General features: G+C 46.0%; 5 protein-coding genes across 13 annotated transcripts in view; 3 read left to right on the forward strand and 2 right to left on the reverse strand.

The window, feature by feature from the left end:
* LOC6733937 overlaps nt 1-2,601 on the forward strand; it is a 45,974-nt gene extending 43,373 nt beyond the window's left edge. For all 4 annotated transcript variants that reach the window (XM_039292294.1, XM_016167826.3, XM_016167825.2 and 1 more), the window contains one exon: nt 11-2,601. In XM_039292294.1, the coding sequence (XP_039148228.1) occupies nt 11-1,962 (1,952 nt within the window). In that variant the 3' untranslated portion in view covers nt 1,963-2,601. The remainder of the gene's footprint in view (nt 1-10) is intronic.
* Nucleotides 2,602-3,154: 553 nt separating this feature from the next.
* Nucleotides 3,155-5,006, reverse strand: LOC6733938 (phospholipid scramblase 1). The gene is made up of 5 exons (XM_002080946.4): nt 4,788-5,006; nt 3,940-4,116; nt 3,489-3,880; nt 3,282-3,425; nt 3,155-3,223 (listed from the first exon to the last, which is right to left on the reverse strand). The coding sequence occupies exons 1-5, from the start codon at nt 4,870-4,872 to the stop codon at nt 3,194-3,196; spliced, it is 828 nt and encodes a 275-aa protein (XP_002080982.1). The 5' UTR covers nt 4,873-5,006; the 3' UTR covers nt 3,155-3,193.
* A 213-nt stretch (nt 5,007-5,219) lies between these two features.
* On the forward strand, nt 5,220-8,043 carry LOC6733939 (syntaxin-6). 2 transcript variants are annotated; one of them, XM_016167827.3, is made up of 4 exons: nt 5,220-5,408; nt 6,161-6,318; nt 6,604-7,305; nt 7,460-8,043. In XM_016167827.3, the coding sequence occupies exons 3-4, from the start codon at nt 6,702-6,704 to the stop codon at nt 7,534-7,536; spliced, it is 681 nt and encodes a 226-aa protein (XP_016026990.1). In that variant the 5' UTR covers nt 5,220-5,408; nt 6,161-6,318; nt 6,604-6,701; the 3' UTR covers nt 7,537-8,043. The 2 variants fall into 2 exon arrangements, with proteins under 2 accessions (XP_016026990.1, XP_002080983.2); XM_002080947.4 differs by lacking the exon at nt 5,220-5,408 and adding an exon at nt 5,622-6,056.
* Nucleotides 8,044-8,244: 201 nt separating this feature from the next.
* On the forward strand, nt 8,245-12,225 carry LOC6733940 (spermine oxidase). Of its 2 annotated transcripts, none has more exons than XM_016167828.3 (2): nt 8,245-8,705; nt 10,054-12,225. In XM_016167828.3, the coding sequence occupies exon 2, from the start codon at nt 10,071-10,073 to the stop codon at nt 11,598-11,600; it is 1,530 nt and encodes a 509-aa protein (XP_016026991.1). In that variant the 5' UTR covers nt 8,245-8,705; nt 10,054-10,070; the 3' UTR covers nt 11,601-12,225. The 2 variants fall into 2 exon arrangements, with proteins under 2 accessions (XP_016026991.1, XP_016026992.1); XM_016167829.3 differs by lacking the exon at nt 8,245-8,705 and adding an exon at nt 9,283-9,382.
* On the reverse strand, nt 11,946-17,965 carry LOC6733941 (MAGUK p55 subfamily member 7). Of its 4 annotated transcripts, none has more exons than XM_016182310.3 (9): nt 17,603-17,965; nt 15,433-15,541; nt 15,092-15,369; nt 14,905-15,036; nt 14,503-14,532; nt 14,015-14,182; nt 13,579-13,900; nt 13,132-13,425; nt 11,946-13,023 (listed from the first exon to the last, which is right to left on the reverse strand). In XM_016182310.3, exons 2-9 carry the CDS (start codon nt 15,473-15,475, stop codon nt 12,503-12,505), a joined length of 1,788 nt encoding a protein of 595 aa, XP_016026996.1. In that variant the 5' UTR covers nt 15,476-15,541; nt 17,603-17,965; the 3' UTR covers nt 11,946-12,502. The 4 variants fall into 4 exon arrangements, with proteins under 4 accessions (XP_016026996.1, XP_016026993.1, XP_016026994.1 ...); XM_016182307.3 differs by having other exon boundaries at nt 13,132-13,308; nt 17,603-17,963; XM_016182308.3 differs by lacking the exon at nt 14,503-14,532.
* Between the last annotated feature and the right edge of the window lie 185 nt (nt 17,966-18,150).

Here is an 18,150-nt window from a genome sequence, read left to right on the forward strand (position 1 = left end):
CTTCTCACAGATACGGATGAGTCCAAGTCGCGACTGAAAGAGCACGAAGCAGCCAGAGGCCTACTCTCGTTATCAATGACGCCGCCCATTCCGCAGAGCGTATCGCCCTATCCGCAGTTGCAGGATACACCCCTACCAGCGGCCAGTCCTGCAAACAGCATTGGCTCTTCGGGCTCGCAACCTAAGAGATTAGTGTGCTCCTTTACATCGCCGAAGCCACCTTTCGACTACCAGAAGCAGGAACAGTATTACTCCAATCCGGAGGAGTCCAAACCGAAAAGGGGTGTGGCCAGCGAGGAGAGTGCTCCCATGGATCTCACTAAGCCGCGCGGCTCCATCTTATCAATTTCCCCCTCGCCTGTTTCGCTGCCCGTCCACGATCTTCCCAAATCGCAGGCCCAACAGATGCACGATGTTATCTTCGGAACCTCCGGCAACGAAAGCGGTTTCATGAAGACTCTGATCTCGGTTTCGGACAAAGTGCGAATATCTGCCGAAATGGAAGAGCAGGCCAAGCACGAGGCAGAGGGCGAGGATGTTCAACTACAGACCTACATTAAGGAGCATGCGCTGCATCAAGCCAAGATAAAGCAGAGTCAGTTTAGCCGCAGCTATCTGATCAACACATTATACACAGCGGCGTCTCCTGTAATGAGCAGTACTAGCACTCTCTTTACCGCCAACAGCAGGCCCGTTATGAGCGTAAATGAGGTACCTAGCATCGAAGTGCACGAAGTAAAGACTCCCGAAGCCATTGAGGCACCTCGTAGTGCACCTGAACTGGCTCCGGTTATTCTTGCTCAGATTGCCCAGGAAGAAAACGAGGAGCCTAATATCGCAGAGCCACACAATGCCAATCTGCCTGCTGCAGTGCAGCAACCGGATGTCAATGATTTTACTGGAGTACTTGGAAATCCGACTGCACCACCAACAGCGTCTGTGGCTGCTACTTCAGTAACCACAACAACAGCTGCATCTGTGGCACCCTCATCCACTGCCAACTCAACTCAGCCCGCCCAGCGTACTGTGATTGTGGGCGAAGATGGCTTCAAAAGCTCTACTCCCACTAGCAAGAGCGGCGATCTCCAGCATGTATCGTATGGCAGAGGAGTGCCGCCAGCTCCCATTGCAGGTGATGCACGTCCCACTTGCACAATCTGCACCAAGACGTTTCAGCGGCAACATCAGCTGACCCTGCACATGAATATTCATTACATGGAGCGAAAGTTCAAGTGCGAGCCATGCAGCATATCCTTCCGCACGCAGGGACATCTGCAGAAGCACGAGCGATCGGAAGCGCACAAAAACAAGGTTATGATGACGTCGACTTTTGGTGTTCCAACCACCTCGAATCCACGACCCTTCGAGTGCACCGACTGCAAGATCGCCTTCCGCATCCATGGGCATTTGGCCAAGCATTTGCGCTCCAAGACGCATGTTCAGAAGCTGGAGTGCCTGCAGAAGTTGCCCTTCGGGACCTATGCTGAAATTGAACGTGCAGGAATTAGTCTTACTGAAATCGATACAAGCGACTGTGAAAACTCGCTGATATCACTGAAGTTGCTGGCCCAGAAACTGGTGGAGAAGGATCCTAGTAAGCTCAGTAGCTATACCACACCTTCTGGCATGATGCAGCTGGCCCAGGATGCAACAGGTCCCGTCTCGCAGGATAGTGCGTCCGAGGATGGCTTTAGTGCCGCAATTGCCTCGGCTATAGCTTCGCTGGACAACGACAGTGCTGGCAACACACCCAAGCGAGCCAGCTCGATGTCCGAGGATGAAACGGTGGCTAATGGCCTAAACCATAGCCTGAAGCGTCGTTTGCCGGGCAGTTTCAGCAGTACGGGCGAGGAGAGCGATAATCCACCGGAAAGCAGTGGCGAGAAGCGGGCTCGTTCTGGCCAGGAGCTGCCTGTTCCCGTGGCCGTTCCCGTGGCTGCTTCAGCAGCGGCAAGCAACTGACAGTACATGTACATGCTGCAGCCCAGCTGAGGTTATCAGTATCCCGCGGTCTGCCACCTGGACACCAGTCAGTACGGCATCTACAGTTCCAGGATCGAGGGCCGCCATGACCAAACCACCTCCAACGAGCGCATATCAAATGTCTAAGCATATCGCATTTGGGCACACACACAACTTACTCTAGAGCTAGCCTATAAGACCCACCTCTCTTCGATGATGGGCCCAACTAGTATTGGGCTAATCGCGAGTAGTAATCAAACGATAGGGGAGCCAGATAAGCGAGTCAGCTATTCCAGTGTAAACACTCTGGGGGAATTGCCCTAAAATTATCGTATACAAAGCCTTTTACGGTTTTAAAAGGCAGTCACCCCACACACAGATCGTTTCGATCTGCCTCTTAAGTATTTAGGTTAAGGAATCGTCATCAGCTAGCCCTAGTTATAAGCCAACCAACGAGCACACTTATAAATCTATCTATATTGTATACACTTAACCATAATTTGTTTTCGAAATGCATAAATGCAAAAACTCCTGAAGTGCTGTGAGTCTATCTACAAATGTAAAGATCCGAGAGCGAGAGAAGTGTGTTATTTTTAAGGCCTAGCCCCGAAAATAAACCCCCAAAAACCGAACCAGAACACCCGCACACTAAGTATATTGGTTTTCTATGTCCAAATCCAAGTTAAACCATTTGAAAATCACGTAGTTCTTCCTTATTTCAAATTGTTATCACACCAAGTTTTAAAGCGCAACTATTAATGGTGAATGCGAAATGATGTACACACCTAGTTTTGTTTTAATTCTTTAAACAACGAGACCACGAGACTCATTTAATTATTTGTTTTAATTTTGTATTTGGCAGAAGAGAAACGAAATGATGAAAAAACGCTAACTGTAAATAATCAATATGTTGTCATATATGCATTAAGCGGTAGGCTAGATAAACAAACTACACAAAGTTGATAGATATAAATGAAATATTGTACAAACTGCTATGGCAAGCGCTGCAGCAAAATCTATATATACACATAGATATATATCTATATATTTGAATGTATGTATGTGGTTAAACAACAAGAAAATGAAGTGATCTATTACATTATTGTAAAATATATCAAAAAAACTGAGAAAAAAAAACAAAACACAAACAAACATAAAATCTTATACAAAAAAATGACAAAAAATAAAGAAATCAATGTGAATATACAACGTTTTTTATTGATGAATCACATCAAAAGCGGGTTTGGAAGAACAGATATTCCTGAAAAACGAATACAAAACATTATTGTGGCCAATTATATATGTTGGGAGCACATTACCAATAGGAATGCTGATCCCAGTATCAAAGCCCGCTCCTTGGCGGTTAGCTTGGCATCAGTGAAGTATATATTCGTGGTGTACTGAGACTTGCTGGCCATCCATTTGTGGTCTATGGAAGCCCTCATATTGCCTCCTGAATGAATCTGTAAGGGAACAAACAAGCTATAAATTGATTTTCTGATCCGTAAGTTAAGGCTACTACCAACCTTAAAGTAACAATCTTTGGGCAAACAGAAGCAGCAGAGTCCTGAACCGACAGGACCCTCTACACAGAATACTAGTTGTCGTGTGCTTTCGTCCTCGATAAAGAACTCCGGCTGCATGAAGGTGGGTGACTGCACCACCTTTCCCAGCAAATTACCAGGTGGTATCCAGATCTCTAGACTTTTCGCCTGGCAGCATAGTGATCCAAGGGCTAGTTTTTTGCGAAAAACCAGAGCTTCCTGGTGCGTTTTATCCAGCAGGTGCATCTGAAAGGGTCGGTCAGCTCCCCAAACTAGTCGATCTTTTCCTGTGGAACTCTCGCTGGCTGCGAAGATGGCGTCACCCAGTGGGGATCGCACCACATATCGATTCTCCGAAGAGACGCCTGTTAGAGCTGCAAAGGGAAAACGGACTATTAGAAGCTATTTAAGATATGTTTGAGATTGTACCTACCATCGTTGAGCTCAAAGGTCTGTTCAATATGTACCGACGGCAGATCTGCTAGGCAATCATATCCGGAAAGTGGAATAAGCGTCCTGCTTCCCGTAACTGTGGGAATCGGCACTGGGAGCGGGATGCGTGGAGCCTCCGGCCTGGGTTGTGAGGTAATGCTAATATGGGAGTCATAAACTGAAGGAAAACAAACAAATCATATATAGACCAATTTTCAATAGGAGAAGAATCGTAATTATTATCTTTAAACCAAAATTTTATAAACCTTTTCCATAGCTTTAGCATGGTTTTCTAGAAGGTATAGGAAAAAAAGGTATTATAAGGGTATTATTTTTAGTAGATTGAATTTTGAAAGTTTATGATATAAGATAATTAAATTACATTGAATTTGAATTAAATAAAAATGATTGAACTCGTAATAAAAGCTCTGACTAATAGCAATCTTATTGAATATATTTTATGGTTATAACAAATGGCTTAGATTATAACTTTAGTGCTTTTTCGATGTTTTCATAACCTAGTCACATAAACATTTTATTACTTTTCTTGGAATAGGGAAAAGTTGGTATAGGATACAGCTAAATTAGTGGGTTCGGTTTCACTATCGGATTGATCGCTGGGTTCGATCGTCCCAAAACAAAGGCACTTGAGGAGTCGCAGACCACAACAAAACGCTGGCCGATAAGATATAGCCAACTTGTAGCCGCATATTTGCGTCGAACTGTGTGACACACTTGCTCGCAACAATAATTAATCCGGTGCACTGCTTATCAGTTGGTAACAATTCGGTTAACCTTTTGCCTGGGTGATTCACTTGCTGTTTTTATTGGCCATATGCCCCAAATTACCTCTCGGTTCTGAGGGGCTTGGCTGCTGGGCCACACGGATCTCACTGTCGTATTGCAAAGTGCGCACCGCGTTGTTTTGCAACATTTCGCAAGCACTTTTCAAACTTCTTTGACAGCTAAACGAAATGGATAACGTTGGTTAGTGTGGCAGTAGCACAACGGAAGTTAAGTGCTATGTGCGCCTCGCCTGGTCACACTTCCTGACGCGACTGACTTAAATACTCTATTGCGAAAGTTCTTATGTGAAGTAGTACTAATAGATTAATATTAGTGCTATTTTGTAAACATTATGTCATGCCAATGAAGTAGTTTTGTCAAAATATTGTTTTATGCCGTTCAAGTTGAAATTTTATTTATATATTCAAGCCCAGAGCTGCCACCTGATTCAAAAAGTTTAGTAACGTATTTTCTGCACTTGCGATATATACTAAATTATCGCGGGAATAAGGTGCTAACGCAGTTGGGTCATACTAAGCCTTACGGTTTATTTTGCTAGCAGCAAAACAAAAATAAAACCTTTATTTAAATATATTTATTTTTGTCTCGTGTGAACTTGAAATTAAAGTCCGTCACCGTGTTCTTGGACCGAAGTTTGCTAAATGACGTGGAGACGAGCAGCAGGTGAGGAAGCGATGAAAATTGCAACAGTGTTGGCCATTTGGCCGACGATTTGTTGTTGTGGAATTTTTTGGCCACAATTCGGGTTGTTTTTTGAAATCGGTTAGTCAAGGGGTTGGAAATCAAGCGGACAAAGTGCGCAGCCGCTGGAGCGGGAGCGGCGTAAACAAATGCCAGTGGGGTTGTGGTTCTCGGTGGGGGCTTAATCTCTGGAGCGCGAATAGCGACAGTGTTCTCTGGGCCATCGGCGGAACCAGCTAAATCGGCGGAATCCACAAGAAATCGAAAGATAAGCGGCGGAGCGGGTCCAAGTGCAATAATCAATAAACGTGCTGTTCAAACATCGCTGCTAGGCGAAAGATAAAACCCAGTCGATTGTGAAATTCCTGCTATATAGAACGGATTGAAGGCATAAATTTGCTCCCCATTGACTTGCCTTTTGATGTAACCCCCACGAAGTGATTTTGCTTCTGCCAACTTGCAATTTGCCCCCTTGTACCTTTGGGGGGTGGTTTTCGCCCGGAAAAATCCATGAAAAGAACCGTCAAGTGCGACACGCTGGTGAAAAACTGCTAGGAGTGTTAGTTTTCGTTTTGGGGCAAGAAGAGAACGCGGCATGTCTCTGGAGGATCCGTTTTTCGTGGTCAAGGAGTAGGTGTCCCCGATTTGGCAGATGGCAACTGCAACTGCTGGTGGAAAGTGCTGCCTTACTTATATCTCTGTTTTTCTTTCATTTCCCTCCCCTTACCCAACAGCGAGGTATTCAAAGCTCTGAACAAAACCCGCGGCCTCTATCTGCGTTGGCGGGAGCTGGGCGAGAACGGCGGAACGGAGGCTGAATGGACCACCACCGAGCTGCGTAACTCGCTCCGGAGCATCGAGTGGGATCTCGAGGACCTCGAGGACACTATCAATATCCTTTTGCAAAGACCATTGAAAAATCAATTCGTTACCTGGTACTCAACTTTATCGAATTGCATTGGCTGCTTTATTTTCGCATTTAAAATTGCTAAACATGCTTTTTATTCGTGATTTAATTCGCTCTTTTCAGTCGTCAGTATAATAAACTGTACAGAACTTTTTTCTTAGCACTAGACATATGAATAAAAGAGTACTGGGTATCTTAAGGTCGGTAGAACCGACTTTCTTGCTCAGTCTCCCAGGTTTTTTCCTTAACCCATATCATTTTGACTCATACGCATCGTTGAGAAGAATCCAAGCAAGTTTCGGATCGACAACCGCGAACTCTCCAGCCGGCGCCACTTCATCGACAACACTCGCGATGAGGTCAAGCAGATGAAGGATAAGATGAGCCTGAACCGGAGCCGGGACAGAGACATCACCGCACACCAGCCGCTGCTCGACAACGATCGCCACAGCCCCAATCACAATCATTCCATTGCCATACCCAACTCGAATTCCAACTCCAACGAGTACCATCAGCATCCACACAACGATCGCACGTACCTCGTGGAGTGTCCCAACGGGAACTCGCTAATCAATAGCGGCAGTCAGGTGGCCAATACCATAGCTGGAACCATGTCGGCGGCAGCGGCAGCAGCATCCCGCCACAGCGGCACCAAATACTCCAAGCTGGAGAACGCCCTGGACAGTCCCAGTCACTACGGGCAGACGCATCACGGCGGCATGGACAGTCCGAGTCATAGGTACGTGGGCGAAACAGTGTCCATACAGCAGCGTATGATCCAGGGACAGGATGAGCAGCTGGACATGATCAGCGATTCGATTGGTACCCTCAAGACGGTCTCGCGGCAGATTGGCGTTGAGCTCGATGAGCAGGCCGTCATGCTAGACGACTTCGGGAACGAGTTCGATACCACGGAGTCCAAGTTGGACACGACCATGAAGAAAGTTGCCAAAGTCTTGCACATGAATAATGGTGAGTGGTGCGGCACTTGGGGTATTCAAGGACTATTTTGATTGAAATATTAATGAAGGATAAATGCTTCAGTGAACCACAATCAAAATGGCCCATCGAATACTTCTGTATCTTTTGATTCCTATTATTGAACTACATCAATCTTCTTCCACAGATAAACGACAGTGGGCCGCCATTCTCATCCTATCCGGGCTGTTATTGTTTGTGATAATTTTGTTTATTATTTTGTAATTGCTTTCGTTGTTTCCAAATCGTTTATATTTAGTGTAAATTAGATTTATTTATGACTTAGCTTGATTTTGAATTCGGGCTCTTGAAAGCAAGTGTTTATTTCAACGATTTATCAGCCAATTCCATGTAAACTCCCTTGCTGTATATACACGGAAAAATTTTAACCAGATTTATTACCAGCCTCCCTCTATATAAATATATAATGTAATTCCAAAGCTACGGACAGATGATCATGTAAAGTCAAGTGTAGGCGGGTAATAAAAGATAACTAACTACTTACATATAAACCAAGTGCTCCGGAGTTCTGTCATTCCCTATTTGGCCAAAGGATACTGCAACTGAGCTGTACATACATCGAAGGATATATCTGCATATATATACATACACACAAAATGGACCTACCAATATCAAACGAGTTATTTAATGAAGAGTCTTAGGAAATTCCTTTAACCAAATCTAGCAAAAACTTGTATGCAATTGAGTAAATATATATACTTATAAATTAAATTCCTGATTTAAAGTCAAATGAGGTACTTCTTATGGGTCATCTAGAAATATGTATGAGTGCACAGAGAGAAATTCTATACATATATACAAATTTTTTCGCAATTTTAAACAAAAATGAGAAATACAAGCTTCCGAAGATTTTATTGTTTTTAAATAGTTTAGTAGGCTTAGTCTATATATTATCTTCTGATAGAACAATGATTTGGAAAATTCATTTTAATACCAAATTTTTCTCTGTGCACAAGGAGAGGGTATCAGGCCTCTTCTCATGTTCTCTCTACGCCACAAAACCACTCGACGACAACCCACTCGATTTGCCCACTCAGCTGTGTTGGATGCTTTTGCCCCGAGCTTTTTGGCGAGCTTACAGTCTGCGCAGGGGGCACAGTGGCGCAACCAGAGGGGTATCTTCGAAAGACTTGGAACATAACCCCTCCGGGTAATCCCGACTACGCCACTGCGTCACAGCATAAGCACACGGGCAGAGCGGCACGTTTCCATGTGATGTTTTTCGGGTTTCGGCATTCAGTGTTGTTTGCCCTTTCCGCGGAGCTGGAGTTTTCCCAGCAGCTGGCATATAGTATACATATATCTCCCGATATTCCGGTAGAAATGTTCAATTGTTGAATTACTTCGTCTAAGCGGTATTCAAAGTTATTTTGGTGAGTGGACAGTGCGCAGTGAAGTGAACATACCACCCATTATCACCCCCAAATATGCAGTAACCCAAAATTCGACTTCCTCTCGAATGTTTGTGGTTGGTTTTCCTATTGTGTGCAGTTGTTGTTGCCGCTGAAAACCTTGAGCATTTTGTTGGCCAAAAATATATAAAATCAATGTCAAACGGCGGAAGATGGATACCGCTTCCATTTCTTTGCCCCCCCCAACTTCCTGCTCTTCTTGGAAACACTCAGATTTCAGGTGACCGCCAGGTAAAACCAGCTGGTCCGGTTGGCTAGATACTCCTTCTGGGATTTTTCCTCCCCGATTTTCCCACCGGCTTCCCTTCGCTGCCATGGCTATTAATAAATGCATGTGGCCAGAGGCGAGTGAACATATTCGAGGCTACATGTGTTGGTGGCCGTGTGTTTTCCTTTTGGACGACAGTGTTGCTCGTGGTTTTCAGCGCTGGGTGGGGGGAGCTTTTTCGAAACTCTTATCAAAAGTCGGACTCGCGGGCAGAGGGATTCGTTCGTTATCGAAACAGATGAGCGAACTTGCCGTTACTTTTTAATCAAAAGACGTGTGTAGTTTATGTTGTCCGGGAAGTGGGCGGTGATCAAACTCAAGTGTCTGGAATTGCAATGCACCACTGCCATAAGCAAATTTCTAATGCACAGTAAGCAAAAATGGCAAAAAACCACAAAATTAATTCTGTTGGTGAAAATATCATATTATATATCAGCAAATTACCCGCACAGACTTTTGTTTATGCAGTTGATGTATATTACACGATAAGTTTATTGCGAAATCAATTTACAATGCTATTTTCGAAAGTGAAAGGGAAATTGAAAAGCCAAATCTGTGCAAGCACAATGGGAATATTGAAAAGAAAATTTCCTACAACTATAATAATTTTTAAGAGTGCTTGTTTAACTCACTTTAACATTTGCAATGGACGGTAAAAATATTTACGTTCGGAGATTTTAGACGTCTCAGGAAATCCATAGAGACTAGGCATGACTGGGAATAAGTGATATTGTATTATAATTTACACAGTTTGAACGCCAAACATTTTGTAAGCTTACTGTTACATAAAATTGAAAACAAATTTTTAAAAATTTCTGAATAGTTTGCAATTTCAAAAACTTCATCAAATGTAATTTTTTAAATATTCTGTGTTGAAAAGGGAACCATAATTAATGTGCTTTTTAGTATACCATTTCTTCGAGTGTATGCTCAATTGCCAACAACCCACTTACTCACACTCTAGCGCATTCGAACTTATGGTGTTTATTATTTAATTTGCTTTTCTCCTGTTGCTCTGCTACCCCTTTATTTCCACACCAGATATTCAGTTACCCGGAATGAGTGGCGCACAGCGGAATCTGGATCGCAAGATCGTTGTCATCGGAGCAGGAGCCTCGGGTGTGGCCTGTGCCACCAAACTGCTGGAATTGGGCTTTCAGAATGTGCTCGTCGTGGAGGCGGAGGATCGCCTAGGTGGCCGCATACACACTATACCCTTTGCGGACAACGTCATTGATCTGGGTGCCCAATGGTGTCATGGGGAACGGGACAACATTGTGTACGAACTGACCCGGAAACAGGATGAGGAGCTGCTGGAGTCGACGGGTCCGGTCTACGAGAACTATGATTGCATCCGGTCCAACGGAGATGTGGTGCCGGAAGAGGTAGCTAGTCGACTGAAAGCCATCGTCGGTGATTCACTGGTCACCCGGCAACTGGAGCTGCGTCACTGCAGCGGTTCCTTGGGCAGCTATCTGACCAACAAGTTTTACGACACCCTTCGGCGTCCGGAAAACTCCGATATAGATGCAGAGGTGGCCAGGGAGTTCTTTGTCAACTACCAGAAATTCGAGAACTCCGTCGAGGCCTCGGATACGCTAGAACAAGTTTCGGGACGAGGTTACCTGGACTACTGGGAGTGCGAGGGCGATATCCTGCTAAACTGGAAGGACAAGGGCTATGTGGAGCTTCTAAGGATTCTCATGCGATCGAGGGAGTTGAATGTGGAGCATGGAGTTTTGGAGCAGCGTCTGCTGCTGGGCACTCGTGCTGTGAAGATCAACTGGAATCGGAACGACGGACGCGTGGAACTGCAAATGAGCAATGGAGAGACCTGCATAGCTGACCATGTGGTGGTCACCGTTTCACTGGGAGTTCTCAAGGATCAGCACCTCCGGCTGTTTGAGCCACAGCTTCCAGTAGAGAAACAACGTGCAATTGACGGTTTGGCCTTTGGAACGGTCAACAAAATCTTTGTGGAGTTTCCCGAGGCATTTTGGGCCGAGGATTGGACGGGTTTCACCCTGCTCTGGCGGGACGAGGACTTGGATGACATACGCGGCACTTCTCGAGCTTGGTTGGAGGATGTCTTTGGCTTCTACAGGGTGAGCTATCAGCCGAGGATCTTGGCGGGCTGGATAACTAACGAGAGCGGCAGGCACATGGAAACCCTTCCCGTTGATGAGGTCCAGGCAGGAGTTATGTATCTCTTCCGAAGATTCCTGAAGTGGAAAATCCCAGATCCCTCGAATTTCCGCACCTCCGCCTGGTATACGAATGACAATTTCCGTGGGTCCTACTCCTACCGATCCATGGACACGGAGCAGCTGGGAACGGGTGCACGGGAGTTAGCCCATCCCCTGACCGTGGTGGCCACCACTCCGGAGAAGGACAAGGACTCGGAGGACGAGGCGTGGCAGCAGAGTCGCTGTGATAGGCCCATTGTCCAGTTCGCCGGAGAGGCTTCCAGCGAGCACTACTACTCCACGGTTCACGGAGCAGTCGAGGCGGGATGGCGGGAGGCCAGACGACTGGCCCAGTTTTACGGAATAAGCGTGTCCCGTTCTGGAACCAAATCGCAACTCTAGCTGTAGGCGGGATATCGTAGAACATGTATAGACGACAGCGATACCTGACCCAGTTTTACGTGTGGATGTGAAACTAGAATTCTGTCTTCGCACTACAAGATACAATCAAGGAAACGGATCAGTACATCCTGGATAGACTTCATATGCCTAAGCTACTAATTTACACATTCGCCATAGGTTAGCATGGGTGACAGATTATATTTACGAGTTTATATGTACGTGAGCATGTCAATATGTCAACAAGTGCGCTGCCCAATAAAGCTGTGTTTAAGTCTTCTCTACCCTAAACAAACTTAATATATACATCATCGATTGCTAAGCTTATGAACAACGCTTCCCTCTCAATCGCATTTAAAATAGTTTTTTATTAGTTTCTCACTTGTTTTCAACAATTTGTCACTACGTTTTGGTGAAATCAGTTTTCGAAATGAGACATGTCGTCACACAGAACTTCACATTGTATCCAATATGCTCCAGTTTAGTGAGTGTATATACAACTGAGATACAATACGATTAAGTTTAGGTTTTACGGGGGGATTAACTCTGTACTTTGATTTTAACAACGTGTAATACATACATTTATAATTTAGTCATTCTTTGAACACAAATAAATTTTGTACAACAAGTTTTTATAATTTAATTGTAAGATAGATGCTGGTTGAGTTCAAATTTCCTTCACTTTCTGTCAATTATTGTATTCATTTCTTTGTTTTCACTGTTACGCAAAAAGGTACATGTCGTGAAAAGGACTAAGGCCGGACGGGAGTGCCCAGCAGGACCGCCTACGGGTAAATAGTGTCTCTTCTCCGTTTCTCTAGCAGATTGCTAAATTCGTATGGCAAAAATACTTTGGTGTTCTTCAACAAATTGCATGAAATGCTTATCCACATTTGGCAACCGATCTACTGCACCCACATGGATGGTGCCCATACTGGCTCGTTCTCCAGGCGCTGCACATTCTGGACCAGCTGCTCGAAAGCGTTGACCAGTTCGCCGTTGACCAGCTCTACGTCGAAGAAGTGTCCGTACAGGAAATCGATGCGTTCGGCAGACTTGATCATGTCCTCGAACTCTTCGTCTGTAAAACTCCTGGCATTCGCCTCGTCGAATGTGGATTTTGCACGCGCCTCCGTTCGCGTGGCCTTCAGGATCTCCAACTCTGGGGGCTTCACATGGATGAGGAAGGGCTTCAGCTGAGCTGTGCGCAGAGTCTTGATCGCCTGGTAGTGCGGACTCAGCACACATACGCATCCGGCATTCACAATCGACTTGACACTCTCCGCCGATGTTCCGTACAAATGGCCCTTGTACTCGCCATGCTCCACGAATTTTCCCGCCTCGATGTCCGCGTCCATTTTCTCGCGGGCCACAAAGATGTACTCTCGTCCGGCCACTTCACCTGTGCGCATTGGTCGGGTGGTGTCTGGAAAAACGAATAGGTTTTCTATTAAAGATGGTCAAATCAAGCAATCGTACACCAATGATGAATCGTATAAAGTGAGCATAATAAAAAAAACTTAAATATACTTACACGGCACCGGACTGCGGAACTTCTCGGGATCCCGGGCTATTAGCCGACGGCGCAGTTCATTCCGCCCCACGCCGGGTGCTCCGATGAGCACTATGGGCCTGAAGACTCCGGGCCGTGGATACAACTTGGCCACCTCCTCGTACGTGGCGATCTGCTCGCGGTCGAAGTCGTCGTTCTCTGTTAAATCATACATGATCTTTTTAGTCTTGGGCTGGCGGCAGGAGGAGGTGCTGCTACTCGCAGGCAGACGCGGGGAGCCAGGTGGGGTGGTGCATAGTGAGGCGCATGATCCGGCTGGCGATGGCAATGCATGGATGGGGGCCAATTTGAGTCGGGTTAGATGAGGGGGGCACAGATGAAGCATGAAATTAGAGCAATTTTAGTCATGGAAAGACAATGAGCAGCGAATGTTATGGAACCAATGTTCTGGCAACGCGGGATGCTTACGCTTCGAGTCCAGATCGGTGCCGTTCTTCTGTGTACGGTCGTGGAGGATGCGGCGCTCCTGCAGCGCCCGGCTGGGTATCAAACCGGCTCTCGCCGAGCGCTCGTGCTCCTTGCGCGCCTGCCACCAGTAGGCATCGTCCTGGGCCACAATATGCAACACATCGCCGCGCTGGAAGGCCAGACCCGCCTCCTTGCACGGGATGTACGGATCCACATCTGGATTGTAGTCAAAGTGGGCCCTCACCCGCACCTTGGACTCGCGCTGGGCGCCCTTGTTGTCCGCGGGAACCAGCTTAAAGGTAATGGTGCCCTCCGAATTTTGCTGGTAATAAAAAAGGTATCAAAATTACTTCAATTGCTTCAAGAATCTTGTGGAGTGTTTTTCAACCACGACTATCTATATCTGGGTTCGCCGATCGATTCTAAGCTCACTTACCAGTATGGTGAGCACATCGCCCGGCGTCTTGCCCTCCACGTTGATGTTGTTGACCTCGATGACCTCGTCGCCGACGTGAATCAACCCGGAGCGATCTGCAGCGCCGCCGTGCATGATTCTGGCGATGATTATCTTGCCCGACTCCTCGTCCGTTTTAATGGTGGCGCCCTAAAAGTAGGCAATACGTGTTACTAGAGAGCCAACAAAAGTTGCGTATGTGTGCGTGTGGAGAGTGTGTGTGTGTGATTGTGTATCTGTGTGGAGTGCGGCTTCCGATGTTCTAGATGCGAGTGTATCTAATGGATGCGTCACAGCGACAAGAACAACGGAATGGGAACAACGGATGGTAATGGTATCTTATGTGACATGTATCTTGGTGTGTGCACAGCTTCCTGGCTGTTGTTTGTTGTCTTCAGTGCTTGGCGAATGGGTTTCTGTTTTATTTCGTACAGTGGACATTTTACGGCTATGGACATTCGATTACTTACAACAATTGGCTCCGCACTCTGTGCTCCTGTCTGTGTTATTTTTTGTACATTTTTCGATTTTTACATTATTTTTTTGTTAACAAATGCATATTTGTTTGGTATGGGCGAATTCGAGAAATTGATTCGATTTCATTCGATTTTAACAAAGGCAAAGTTGACAAAATTGATTAGCATTGAAAAGAGTTGACATGGAGGCGATTACAGCAGTAGAACGAGTATGAATGGGGGCGCAGAAAGGAGCAGTTGGCAAAGGCGAAGGGTGGGCGGTGAAATTCGGGGCGGGGTTCGGAAATGAAAGTCGACAGTGGACGGTGGAAAGCGATGGACAGCACAAAACAGCGATCACGTCGATGAGATGGGCATGGAAATGGAAAGCGCTGGTGCCACTGGACGAACACTCACCAGGGGCTCGTTGCTCTTGACGAGCTGCACAATCTTGATGGTCTCCTCGTCCTCGTCCATTTCGACAGGCGCCTCCGGCAGGTGCGGGTAGAAGTCCTTCTGGGCAATCGCATCGTGGGCAAACAGAAGGTGCTGTAATAATAAGCTACTAATAAGAACGTTCATTTATCAAAATAAAACAGCTCACCTGCAGGTGGGAGTCCTGCAGCAAGTGAAAGGCCTCCTTGCAGTCATCGTTCAGATGACAGTGCTGGGACAGTTGCTCCAGGACCTCGTACAACACCTGGGCAGAGGTGGAGAGCACGGGGGCCAGGCGATCATCCCGACCCACCTTGGCCACCTTTGTGTGAACATTGACCAGGGCGTTCAGTTCCTTGGATTCAAGCAGGGCCTTCAGGAAGTCGATTTCCTGGTCATTGGACAGATTCTCCGACTCCTTGAGCGTGCTGATCAGCTTGGAAAGAGCTGCACAGCGAGCGAAAGGTTAATCAATCATTTTGGACTGGCTGGGTGCGTCACTCTACTCACCAGGATCCCAGTTGATGTCCGATGCCATAACTGCTTCTAGCATGTCACACAACAGTCGACGAGTCACTGTCCTTGCTTATCCTTTACAAGTTATCCTTTGCCGCTGTTCCTATAATCGAGTTAACAAAATCGATATGAGACTTTAACAACAACCGGAGAGACTTCGTAAATTTGCGCATAAACATGTCAACGAGGGGCAAGCGGGGCCAGGCCAAAGCCGAATGATAATTCCAGGCCCAAGGCTGCCACCACCCACCGCCCAATAACCATAAACACCATAACCACCCCCACCCACTGCGAAGCGACTACTTTGCGTCACTCGCCAAAGGACACCAGACACTGGTAAATGTTGTCGAAGTCCGTTTCGGATATTAAGATACAGTTCTACTTCTTTAAGTCGGATATATAATAGAACTGTAGATATTAAAGATAAGATAAGAAGCCAAATCGAATACCTAGACCAGATTTTTAATGTTTATATAGTTCTTTACTATAAATATTTCGTAAGGATATAGTTCCCTGTCATCTCTTGAATACACCTTAAAGAAGTTCCACTGTTTGGTTACTATAACAACAGTTTGCGCCCCGTTGAACCCGAAACATTGGAGCTGGGGAGACCCACTGACGACGCCAAGTCTAAAGAGCTCCCGGCCAGCGGAACGCCAATGCAATTAGCTGACATTAAGCCCGGCCAAGTGGGGCGTTCGCTGTTGTCGCCCATTGGCTTCGGGCCAGGGGGCGAAATGATTAGAGCAGGCGTTGGATTTATGACCACTTTCATCTGCCCAGTGGCCCGGAATGTTGGCGCCCCTTGTTGCAATCTGCACTCCATTAACTGTTCAATGACTGCGCATCCTGTTGCCGTGCTGCAGGATTGGTCTTGGCCAGGTGCCACATTCCAAGAGGTCACCAACACGCTGCCCTATTGCATGACCGGTGCTCATTAGTGTCACGTTTTGTGGTACGTGGGTGGTGATTAGTGTCAACTGAATGGACGCCTCTGGAGCGCAAGAATAGCGTCTCAAGTGGGGCACTCGCATGTCCTTCAACTTGCCGCGGCCTCTCGAGTTTCTGTTTCCCTATATGGTAATGAGAAAAACGCACATCTTGGCCCTCCGACACTTTCCGAAAGTTGGCCAACGACCTTGAACTACATACTCGTCGGCACACACAGCCACCCAACAGAAGCCCGAGCTAAAGCAATTTTCAGGGTTTCAGTTGCAGCGACGTCAGTGCGTGGGATCCGAGGGTTGCAGCCCCATTTGAGGGTATTTTATTCCAGAGGGTGGTAAGTTTAAGCCACAGGATATCAACCGATGCTTAAACTACCACCATCGTGTACAAGCGCTGCCTTCTCACATGAATTACACTTTACTTGTAAAAACAAATGGGTTGTTTTAGGAAGCGATGTTTTACAATTTGTGCAGATTTTTGAGGAATTGGGAAAATACAAAAACATCATTTTGTATTGCTTAGCTAACCCGTCTCCTTTCACAACAATATGAGTTTATGTGAGTGGCACATATGTAGAATCCGGTTCTGATATTGCTTCTTTCTACGAATGATTTTATAGCTAGGTGTACAACTTTTGACTTGTTAAAGGTATGATTTTGGACAGCTTTTCTTACTTTCAAGGCAATTCCCCGTGGGGGGTTGTTGCATTTGCCACTATTACTGCTGTCAATCAGCCAAATGGCAAGCTGAAGCCAAGAAAGCGAGTCAAGACTGGCCCCAATCACACTAATTACGCTGAGAAAAGTCGAGAGGGGCCAAGAGGTCTGGCGAAAAGCGGAATAATGACGTTGCCCGGGGTTCGTCAATTGCGAAAGTGGGTGGCATGGGGCGGCATAAGAGACAGTCCTTGTGGCCAGTAGATAAGGCAGGTGCCAGGACTTCAACGCCCCCCAATCTCTCCTCCTATTTAGGGTAATTGAAAACTTCAAGTAATTGCACTGTGTTCCTTAAATCCGAACGAAAGAGATAATCTGGTCATACTGAAAATAGCGGGAGCTTAAGAGAACGTGCGAAAGACATTGAAATCGCTGAGAGAGAGAAAGAGACTGACAGCTGGAGAGAGTGTTAAAAGTTTTCCCCTGAGCATTCAATTAACAACAAAATCTGGCCAAAAAAAAAGAAGAAAACGAACAATAATTTGAATGGAGCTTATCACCTGGAGTTTTTCTGGGCAGTTGGCCAATACGATACAGACGGATTTCGGTTGGGTCCCAGCGTTGTTTTATTTTTAAATTTCCACTTCACTCGCAGACACTCACGCACACACAGAGGCACAAAAACACGGCATGTCTGCTATTTTCGCTATTTTCCTCGCTATTTTTAGGCCTCTAATATTGCGCACTAGTTGAGTTAATCGTTTATATCTGTATATCCTTAGACCCTTTGCAGCACTTCACATATTTCACAAAAAGGATTATCAAGGTGATGGCCACCAGAGTCCGCCAGCGGGAATCCCAGAACGGCGAATAACGGGAGCGAGAGCGACTGCACACGACGGGCAAAGAACAACGTTTAATTTCAGGAATTCATTTCCACGTCGAGGGAACTGCCATCTCGCGAATCTGTCCAGCTCTTTGAAGAGCGCGAAATTTGGTACTCTTAACGATTGTTTTAGAACTAAATCCACATACTATTTGTTATGGAAAACATTGATAACTTATAGTATTGTGGATAAACAAATGGCTTAAATAAACATTTTTATAA

The sequence above is a fragment of the Drosophila simulans genome, chromosome 2R (assembly GCF_016746395.2).
Source record: "Drosophila simulans strain w501 chromosome 2R, Prin_Dsim_3.1, whole genome shotgun sequence".
Taxonomy (NCBI): Eukaryota; Metazoa; Arthropoda; class Insecta; order Diptera; family Drosophilidae; genus Drosophila; species Drosophila simulans.